The sequence below is a fragment of the Amblyomma americanum genome, chromosome 1, assembly GCF_052857255.1.
Source record: "Amblyomma americanum isolate KBUSLIRL-KWMA chromosome 1, ASM5285725v1, whole genome shotgun sequence".
NCBI lineage: Eukaryota > Metazoa > Arthropoda > Arachnida > Ixodida > Ixodidae > Amblyomma > Amblyomma americanum.
The window spans coordinates 520,626,276-520,637,527 of NC_135497.1; the positions used below are offsets into that span (position 1 = coordinate 520,626,276).

Consider the following 11,252-nt stretch of genomic DNA (forward strand, 5'->3'; position numbering starts at 1 on the left):
GGAGTAACTGCATAAAACTGCTCTGCATTACCTTATTTTCTTTTGCATGCCCATACTGGACACCTCAGTGTGTTCAAAGCGTTGCTGAAGCACAAGAAGTCGCTGGTTGCTTCGTTGGAGGAGCTAGCACAGAAGCATTCGGTGGCGTCGGTCCTGAAGCCACTGCTGGCGCTGCTGACCAAGTCGGTGCTCAGTGCAGACGGTGACGAAGACGAAAAAGCCTGTAACAAAAAGGCTGCTCTTCTCAAGGCGCTGGTCCAGTTGGCCCTGTCACTGGGCAGCTACTCTGATTTTGTGGTTGGCTGAGTGTCTAGTGTGATTCATCGAAGCTGTTTTCTGGTTCCCACGCATGTGTGTTGCTCTCCCCAAAAAGCTCAGAAAAGAGAACAGACAATGTACTGAAACCATCCTTTCAACTGTTCGATTCTGACAATGACTTGTTACCATTTGAGACTTAAACCCACTGCGTTGGCTTAGTGGTATTGTGTTTGGTTGCTGAGCCCTATATCATGGGATCAAATCCTGGCTGCGGCAGCTGCATCTCGGCGGGGGTGGTAGGCTGAAGATGCCCGTGTGCTGTATGACATTAGTGCATTTTAAAGAGCCCCGGGCGGTTGAAGTTAATCTGGAGCCCTCCACTACGGTGCCTCTCATATCCCATGTGCAGGTTTGGAACTTTAAACTACATATGCCGTACCAAGCCTTGGGACTGTCATCACGAGCATGCACTTGTGGAAGGTAATGCTGCTGAGGGACATTAGTGCTTGCTAAAAGGCAAATGTTGGAAGCATATTTTCTGAGCACTTTAGTAACAAAACAGAAGCTACTAATGACCTGACAAGGGTGACTAAGGCCAATGGTTTGATGAACACAGCTAAAAGAAAGCATAAGACATGCTCAGCATAAATATTTAATATAGGTTAATATAATTTAATATAGTTTGAAAGAGGTTTCATATAGTTTAATATAGGTGAAGCTGAGCTTTTGCAAAAGTTCTGGCTGAAAGTCAACTTAGCTTGTACCGTTTTATTGGTAGAAGTTATGTAGAAAATATTGTTACGAAAAGCCGCTGCGTTTGCATGTCCTTGAAAAAATATTGGCGAGTCCTTGAAAGTCCTTGAAAACCCTCGAATATTGGAACTCAAAACGAGCATGAACCGTGCAATAAATATATGGTAAATATGAATTTAAGCTCTTTCTGTGGTCTGGTGACTTTGCCAAACAAGGCCTGATCTACTAGAGATAGTGGAAAAGTATGCGGGAAGACCAAGAATCCAGTTTTGGATCTGTAACCGTATGGTGAATATGCATATTAAATAACTGAAAGATGATAAAGTGTTTTTCTGCCTTCGTTTGTGTGTGCAGCTGCTTTTCAACACCTACATTGCACTTCAAGTGAATATGGAGATGAATGGTGGCAATGAACCGTTGGACCCTACAAGTCAGGAAGCAGTCCTACACACGTTGAAGCTGCTTCGGCAAATGTGAGTGCTTTTTTGGTGAAAATTACTTTTATGGTTCGATGTCAATGTGAGTGAAAGCCGTAGATTCTGTCAAATTTGTCAAGTATGGTGCACTGTGACACAGAATCTTTGCCTCCTGTAAATTTTTTGAGCAGTGCAGCAGATTGCTCAAATCATGTGCCTTTTAACTCTTGGACAGTTGTTGTCGTACATATATGGTGGCACGGGGGTGTCCCATGTGGTCACTGCCATACATATAGCATGGTAGTAATAATGCGTTCAAGCAGTAACTGATAGTAGGTGCTTGCAGTGACGCTCGAACTCTCCATAAGCGTAAAGCAGAGATTCATTCTTTCATTCGGCAGCATCACTGAAACTGAGTCAATGATGGGGGCACGTTTTCTGAGAAAAAAATTTAATCGTCAGAGGGTTGTAATTAGGGGCATGTGAATATTGAAATTTTTGAATACGAATCAGATATGATTATGAAGGAAAAAGTGCCTTCGAATACCAAATATTTGTTAATATCAAAATATTACACGATGACTCCACTTCATATTCCCAAATGACAAATCCTAGTGGCTTTGCTTTCGGGTGATGCTTTTTTTTCTGCCTCTGCACAAGCCACCTTCATATCGTTCTAGCACTCCTGCAATGAATACATTCAGCTGCTGGTTGGTGCTGGTGTGTGTCTGTTTTCTTCCTTTAAGCGCTGTGTTCTTTTATAATGTTAAGTCACCAACTCGCCTAACAACTACCTTAGTGTGGCCATTGGTAGCTTCGATATGTCCTCTTCACGCTAATACCAAGGGAGTGGTGCTTCATTGTCAGTTAAAGCCAAGGAATCCGCGATATGCCGGGATCATGAGAATACGATTCTCTCAAAATTTGAAGTGACCACACATAAAAAAATGTAATTTTCTGAATGTGTAATGTACATTTTGCTATGGTTCTTTTGTCACATGACAGATGAAAATCCAAGGATCTTGAAAAAAATTAAATTAGAAAGATTGAACCAAGTAGCGATTTTGTTTGTCATATCTCCCCTTACATCGAACCTTCAGTTCATTTGTGCTGGTACTTTGGAGCAGTCAGCACATAGGGCTTTAAATAAAAGCTCCCCATTCAAGCTCTGCCTAAATTGAACAAATTTTCAGTGCTGGTTTTGTCCTCACCATTGAGAGTTTTTAAATATTACAGGGCGATCCTATGTTGCCACATACCCGAGGAAACTAGGCAAACTCCATAGAAGAGCTTCGTGATCTGTGCAAGGGCCTCCAAAGGATCCAGGGGTTCTGCTGATCCCCATTTGAGAACTTCTGGCGGGCATCTTTGCTTTGATGCTGTAAAGAGCTAGAGTATAGGCAGCATCATCATTTGGCACAATGGTATGCTGTGGGGCAGTTTAGGAGAGCAGCACGAGACTGTACAACTGGTGGGAGGCTGCTGGGAACGAGGTGGCGGTAGTGTGTATGCTGGTGTGCACGCATATGGTATGTGGAAGGATCTAGCATGGTGGAGTGTTGGCGGTTGTGTCGCGGGGCAACATTGTGCAGCCAAACAGGAACTGTTTAGTGGGAAATCATGTGCGGAGGGTGGACATTATTTCACTGTCCAGCCACAGAAATTGGCCCTGCCTGCATATACTGAATGTGTCACAAAAGTACCCTCCCTTATGGGGACAGGAGCCCAGACGAAGTGGACGCCTGCCTAGAGTGCCACCTGTGCAGCGATGACCACAGGGCACGGCCCGCTGTGGAGCGACTCACTCGCACTAGCGCCTTTGGTCGGGAGCGCGCTCTGGTGGAGAGGCAGGCAGTGTGCTCTTCCTGGCCCTCAACAGTGCAAGCAAGCTTCACCGGGTGGCTGCCGTACGCGAACTGGTTGCAGCCCTTCAATGGAAACAGGTGAGCCACACCATGGCATTTCTACAACTGTTTGTCGGAGTGTGAACCATGAAGCGTTAGCAGATGCAAAATAAGCAGGCTCCATGTTTCATGTGGCTACATTCAAACAAAGCTGGTAGTGGTTTCGTAAATTAAAGGAGTTAGTGGGGATAAATTTACTGGAAGCGAAGCTTACAGGGCATGGAATGGAGGCTGTTACTTAAGTACACCGGCATTCAACTGTATGGAACACAGTGCTTGTAGAAAACATTAATTTCTGTGCAGTCTCTGAATGCAGTTCAGAATAGATATAAGGCAACCTGTCTCTGAGTGTGCGGATTATATGCTGCTCCGCGAAATCTCGAGCAGTATTCATTTCCTTGACGGAGAGAAGTTAAGTGTCTTTGCCAGCCATGTTCCATAAACTATGGGTGGCAGGCTTTTATTGGAATGTCGCTTATTCAGACTTCCTTGATCCAGACTCCTGGTTTATTGCTGCCGTTAACATCACATTCACCAAGGGCAGTATGATTGGTTGTGTCTTAATTCAAACGCTGCCTAATAATATGCACAGGTTCTCAGTGCCCTTCAGTTGGAATTATTAAGATTCAGCTGTACCAGCCTGGGGCCTTGCTGACAGTCAGCACTGCTTTAGAAATGAGGGGCGGCATCCCGTTGTCTAGAGTCTGTGCAGAATTGTTAGAGTGAGTAAAGAAAAAAATGTCCAGAATTAATGTTTTTTCACATTGTGTCCTTTACTTTTGCAATGAATGTTTTTCCTTGGTGTTCTTTACTTTTGTAATGTTCCACACTTTTTTTGTCTTTATTCCCCAGTCTGCCTCTCTCACTCTGAGTGGCATGATGGCAGGTTGAACATTTGCCTAATATCTCCTCATTTTCACTAAAGAGCTCTTTTTTCTCTTCATTAATAAGATCGTCAATGCTGCGTACATGCCAATTATCATCCGTAAATGGCTTACCAGTCCTCGCTGGCATTGTGGAGGCAATGTAGATGCCATGAAGTGTCTGTACTGTGGCAGTAGATATGTCGTGCTGACCTGTACCACCTAGTTTAGCATTGTTCAGAGTTCTGCAAATGACGTGACAACCTTGTTGCCAAGCATGGTTTTCCCACTGACGGCGAACAATTTTGTGCATTGACCAGAGCCAGAGCGATTGGCATCTGGAAAGGTATTGGCTAATATGCTAAGATAAGTAGCCTTTACAAAGCAGTGTAGAGTGGGATCGACCACCCAAGCTGTCTCCTCATGCATCAGTAGGTCCCTACTTTTCCCTTCCTTATTCGTCAACAAACGGCCCTTCTAAATAAACAACTCATTCATTCATTTATTCATTCATTTATTCATTCTCCAGCTATGCAGACAGCTCGCATTAAACCTTTCTGCTATCGAAGTGGGTTGAAGGTAGAAAGTTCCTAACAGTGGCAGGTGTATGAATTCCGAGTGGTTAATAATCCTGTAGGGGGCACCTCTCTGTTCCTGGCACCAACGGAGTGTGCCGTGCCGCCTGTGCAGCCTCCAGTAATTCGCAGAAGTGACGGCTCGCATCGCAGCGCCGTGTCGGCGCCGTGCCCCTCTCTAATCTTCTCTCGGTGCTTCTCTGTTCTCTACGACAATTGTTTCTTTTGTAAATTAAATTAGTCTCCACAGATCCTTCGATTTGTCAGCAATGTTTTCATTTCTTGGCTGGACCAAGCTTACCTGCCAGCTGGTACATCTGGTCATATTTGGCATAGCCATGGATCCAGATTGTTCAGCGTTATGAACCAACCCAATTACAAGTCTTGGGGGAATGTATACAGTGAAAGCTCGTTACTTCGAATCTCGATAATTCGAATTTCTAGATAATTCGAGCTATACTACTAGGTCCGGCCAAGCTCCATAGAGGTCTCAGTATAAAAAAGCCCGTTAATTCGAAAGCGTCGGTTCCGCTACGCATAATTCGATCTACGTGCCGTCGCGTCTGGGTGGCTTGGCATAGTTAGAGGCTGCGCACGTCCTAAACGGGGACAGAAGATGGAACCAGATAAAACGGTGGAAGAGTGAGTAAAGCCTAAATGGCGCCATCATCGGCGCGACGGCCGGCGGCGCCGGAGGGTAGGGGTTGGCGGTCGCGGTGGCAGCAGCCTACCCTCTTTCCGCACAGCCTCTGAAACTCGCAACTAAATACTCTTTAATTCGAAATTACGCATAAGTACTGTCGGCACGGTCCCAGCCAATGCCTATGAAAGGCTAGGACGTCGGACGGGCACTACAAAGTATGTGCAAAAAACTTTTTTTTCTTAGCGAGTGTCGTCCATCCTTCCACCCAACAGTCGCCAACGGAAGCACGCGGTCAGCCGCGGACACCGGCTTTTAGCATTGTTCGCTGCAAAAGGCGTTTGATGCTATCGCGCGTTCCATTGATTGAGTGGCAGTAGACAGCGCCCCAATCGCCCATGGCACGATAGGGCAAACGTACTGAAAACGAGGCTTGCACAACCAGACAAGTGCTGGCACTGCCAAGTTCGCTTCCCCCTTGCTAGAGCTAATATCAAAAGGCAAACACACCCTGATGTTATTGCTGCACAGCATCTTGGCGCAATGCCAAGAAGTGCGTTGTGGACTGTGAGGTGCTAACGACTGACACTTTTTTTTCAAATTCTTAGGCAGACATCGGGGGTAGTTGCGTTCATTATGCAATACATATACCGAAATGCAAATGGTTCTTGTCAGCTTTTCGAGGCCATTCAATAATTCGAACATCGGATAATTCAAACTTTTTCCCAGTCCCGTGATGTTCGAATAAACGAGATTTTACTGTATGTGGATAAAAATGGCCACCATTTGTTTGAGCAAGCATGATGGGTGCATTTCGAGCACATTTGATTATTGTGGTTGGCTCAGAAATGTGCCTTTACTGTGCAGGACATGGATGAAAAATTTGCTCGGGACTCTGTCCAAAGTCGGCTAGCTGGCACCAAACCTGAGGTTGTGCAAGCAGTGCTTGCACTTGGCAAGGTGAGTGCACTGTGTCAGCTATGTTACATGCATTACATTAAATAGTTGTCACTGATTTCAGTTTGAATTTTCACTGTTTGCCTACTCACCTTTGCTTTGCTGTTGCTGCATAAAAGCATTACAGGAAACATGCTAACAGCAGTTTGTTATGAATGACATACGCACTGGGAGTAGTGTGAGGGATAGGTGTGACAGCATGTTGGAAAAACAGTAAAAAAAGAAATGTTTCTGTATTCAAGTCCTACTTTCTTTTTATTTGTTTGTGCCTTTTTTCCTACTTCACACTGTGTTGTAGCCCCTCAGTTCAGGTTCTTCGATTTTGGCTGCATGGTGGTAGAACTAGCCAGGAAAGAGAATTACAACCCATCTGTAATTTTCATCCTTTGGGTAATGTTTCAGTCGTGACTGCACGCTAGTTGACCTGTGGGATCCTTTTGCAGTTTCTTTCAATCTGCAGTGGTTCTTTGTTTCAGGACCTCTGCAAGTTTCTGGAGCATGGAGTTGTCCTGGGTACCTTGAGGCGTCTCCTGTTTAAGCCGACAGAGCAGAGCAAAAAATGGTGTGTGTAGAATCTCCTCTCTGTGCTCATAGCACGCGTGTATTCGTATAATTGCCCTGCATTTAATCGACACATGGTCTTTGCTGTTTTGCACATTTTTCTTCTTCTGGTTGCTTTCACTTTTTTTCTTTTCTATGATGGCTTGTCAGAATGGCATCATACACGTTCTTTCGATTGGGGTTGATTGTGATTGAGCCTTAGCTTATGGCATAACTTATGTCAGCTTCAGAAGTTTTTTCACAGGCTTTGTCTTGTGGTATGTTCTATGCCTGAGGTCTGCACGTAGGTGGAGTTTCAACTATGATACATTCACCCCACTTCTTCATGACTGGGGGAGAAGGAGATTGAAAGAAAGCTAGGAGAAAGTTAATCAAAGTGGCTCACTTAACTAACCAGTCAGAGCCCATTTTTTGAAGGAGCCATTCTTTTTTTCAACAACTGCCATCGTGCTTGTTGTAGGTTTGACCTGCGCGCTGGTGTTTCTGTGCGATGACCTGTGCTCGTCACTGGACGAGGGGCAACTTATCGCAATGATGCTTCCATGCTTGATGCCAATGGCAGCCTCGGAGGTGTCTCTTCCTCGACTGGCGTACGCAAGCACAGCCCTGCAGCGGTTTCCAGTGCTCAGCAACATCACTGCTGACAGTGAGTGCAAGTGCTTTACATTGCCACGGTTACGAACCTGCGAGGTCTTGATTATCACCTGCAGTAGTTGTTGATGTGCGCAACGAAGGGCTCCAAGAACTGGGGTAAAACTTTTGAGGCTTCTTGGTTCTTGGCAGTGCTTCCATCTTCCCATGACGAGGACACTGTGTGATGCCTTGCTGCATTTGCCAAGCTGTTATGCTTCTGCTTGTGCATTTTGTTGAGTGCAACATGTTTGGCTCATGTTTGGCACCTAGCACAGTCTACTAATGTGCCAAACTGTACGACTTTGAACATAGTACTTAACAGGAGGCAACACAAAAAGCAACAGAAGGAAGGAAATGCCTCTGTGACACGACACCGCCACTTCTGTTTGTGCTCGTTTTAGTTGCCCTCTGTTTTGCAGTGCAAGCTCATGAACATTGTTCCTTCATTCAGAGAAGGATCACTTCCAAGAAATCTGCACCTGCAATTTCATTTCTGACTTTTGTTGCAGAAAAGGTTTGGTTTGGTTTATGGGGGTTTGACGCCCCAAGCGACTCGGGCTCTGAGAGACGCCGTAGTGAAGGGCTCCGGAAATTTCGACCACCTGGGGTTCTTTAATGAGCACTGACATCGCACAGTACACGGGCCTCTAGAATTTCGCCTCCATCGAAATTCGAATGCCGCGGCTGGGATCGAACCCGCGTCTTTCGAGCCAGCAGCCGAGCGCCATAACACACTGAGCCGCCGCGGTGGTTGTGTTATAACGGCCGCTTTGGAGACTGAGGATGTGGACATCATCGCAGAGTTGCTTCTTGCTGATCTTGCCGAGGCTGCTGGAAAGATTGACCAACCTCTTGCTGTGGTGAGTTAACAATTTTTTTTCCCTAAGTACAGTAAAAGCTCGATGATTTGGCCTCCATTCATTTGGCAATCCGGATGATTCAAACTGACGGCTCGGTCCCAGCCAGTGCCCATGTAAGTCTATAGTGTCGGATGCTCACTAATGCAGATGCTATGGATCTCACACCGGTTAATTCAAATGGGCTTCCGAACGGAGGCTGTGTCCAGGTATGAATGGTGCGGCAGGAGATTGTCGAAAGAGCTTTACTCAAACCTGAATTTCATACTGCATATTCGCTTGCTTACCTCTGACGGCGTGCAATGGTAGGCGGGACGACGAACAGGTGGCCTCATATCCGAGAACACTCTGACAGCGTAAGGTCTCTGATTTGGCTGCACTAGTTTCAAGGATTTCTGCAATGTTGCCGCCAGCAGGCAGCATCAGTTCCAAGTGCGGCTTGCCACTGGCTGCTTCCAGAACGAATGGTAGAGTGCAGGCCTGGTTGTCTGGTAGCCTTAGTGCTGCCTTAAAATTAGAGCCAGCTGCATGCTGGCAACATCCACGGTCACCATAATCTCAAACCACATGGTGAATTTTGAAGCGGCAAATCACAGTGAAGTGTTACATGTAACCAGGCACAGGAAATCTTCGTTTTACATTAAAAAAAAGTTGTTGCATGTACAGTCGAGCCCACATATAACGGCTCCACTTAAGACCAACTTTCGCTTATAACGAACGAGACCTACGCGACTGTCAAGATATACATTATTTCAATGGCACAAAATCGCATGTATAACGAACATCATTAAGCCCTGCTGATCGGTTACAGCGAACGGACGGCGTAAACCCGGCGCCACAGTGCGAGATAACCTGCCTCTGACCCCTTTGTGCGCCCAGCACGGTATGTTTTACCGAGCCTCATCGCGGGCGAACTGCCCGCCCCTTTTTTGTGCCGCTCTCAAGCGAGCCGCCCTTTCCCCGCCGACGCGCCTTCCAAGATCGCACTCTTGCCCCTCCTTGCAACTCCACTCCTTTCTCCTCACCCTCTTCCAAATCCACGCGTGGCCTCCGCGATCAACCGTGCTGCTGCAGGCCACGTTCACTGAAGCAGGCTTTCCGTGGGAGCCAAGAGGTGGCTGCACTTACGCTCACACGATGCCCCTCATTGGTCTCTCTGCTGGCACTGTGCGTGTGTAGCTTTAGCTTGATTGGCTTGATTGCCGCCTGTGCATGCTGCACGCCCACCCCATCGCGCGCTTTTGTCAGTCTTGTTGCGGTGCAGACGTTTCGTTGTCTTAGTTCAAATCTCGGGCTCTGGTTGTAATTCGGGATGACGGATGGGAACACCGTGCCCACTTCCATTGTATTCAGCGGTAGAGATTATGAAAGCGGCCTGTGCAGAGGTGACGGCCACTGGCGAGCAAAACTGCTTCTGCTAGGCCGGCTTCGTCGACACAGTGTCTGATGCCGAGCCTGATCCTTCAGAAGATGACCATCCCGGCGGCGATTTGTGGTGGTGCGCCGTCGACTCCGACGTGGGGGGGTCATGAAATTGGTTGGAATGATTTTATTTCTATCGATGACGACGCCAACTCTACGGAACCGTGCACAGATGAGGGCACCGTTTCTGAAGTGCAGGACGAGATGTGACGCGGAGGAATCACATGGCGATAAACTTCGGAGTCAGCACCCATAAGCGCGCCTGTAGCAATGAGCTACATAGAGAGCCTCAGACAACTCGTCTATGCCAAGGGTCTCGGCGATAGCATGCTTCTGCTTAAAATAATCTGGAAACCTCCCTCATAGGATCTGCATTGCAAAAACAGACGTCCATCACGGACTTTTTTGCAAAGAAAAATTTTTTGTTTTGACAAGCAACTGTCTTTAAAGCTCTGGTCCACTTGCTGTGAACTTCAGGATATAACGAGCAGACGCCGCATGATGCTCATGTTCGTTATAAGTGAGTTCGACTGTATAACACAGATGATTAACAAGATGCGCTGAAATGCTGCCCATGAGACTCGACTTGACTGCTTAGGTTTACAGTTCTGATGCCACTAACAGCTACTTACCTCCTGCTTTCGAGCCAGAACTGTCATTAATTCACTAATGACATAAGCCATTCTTTGTTGTCATTAAAGTTGCCAGGGTGGCTTAGTGGTTGTGGTGCTCTGCTGCTGACCCAAAAGATTTGGGTTCGATCCCAGCTGCCGCTGTCGAATTTCGATGGAGGCAAAATGCTTGAGGCCCATGTGCCATGGGATGTCAGTGCACATAAGAGAACCCCAGATTGTCAAAATTATCTGAAGCCCTCTACTACGATGTCCCTTATAGTCTGAGCCTCTTTGGGAATTGATCAAAAACAAGCTTACTGCTTCACAGCTGCTCCCTCTGCTTTGTTGCGCAAGTGTTTGTTAGTTACTGTTAACTTTTGTGTATGACCTGCGTTGCACCATTTTTATTTGAAACCTTGCAGAAAGCCTCATGTGGATTCTAAGGCAACAGGACGATGCCATCTGTGCAACTTTGGACCTTCTTGCCAACATATTTGGAACAGTTGCGGAGCATTCGGTCAGCAAGGGCAGCAGCCAATCACAGTTTTGGGAGCTGATGCAGAAATTCTTCGAGGTGCATTCCTAGCCTTCTTTCTTGCACGTGTGCGTGCGTGCATGCATGCGTGTGTGTGTCCTCATTTTACATAGGAACACACTCATGAGATGAAATGCCAGTGTTAATTTCCTTATGGTTTCAGTGGCTGCTTTAGCCAGTTTTGGGAAATGTGGGTACAGAGAGCCTAATGCAGGGTCATGTGTGGCAGTTCGCACAAATGAAAGAATGGAGGCATTGCAGAAT

The 11,252-nt window shown here is 46.6% G+C and overlaps 1 protein-coding gene across 1 annotated transcript; it reads left to right on the forward strand.

Annotated features, from left to right (window-relative positions):
- The first annotated feature begins 376 nt into the window (after positions 1–376).
- LOC144107143 (uncharacterized) lies at positions 377–6,875 on the forward strand. The gene is made up of 5 exons (XM_077640132.1): positions 377–738; positions 1,366–1,484; positions 3,149–3,370; positions 6,277–6,369; positions 6,843–6,875. The coding sequence occupies exons 1-4, from the start codon at positions 724–726 to the stop codon at positions 6,320–6,322; spliced, it is 402 nt and encodes a 133-aa protein (XP_077496258.1). The 5' UTR covers positions 377–723; the 3' UTR covers positions 6,323–6,369; positions 6,843–6,875.
- Positions 6,876–11,252: the final 4,377 nt, after the last annotated feature.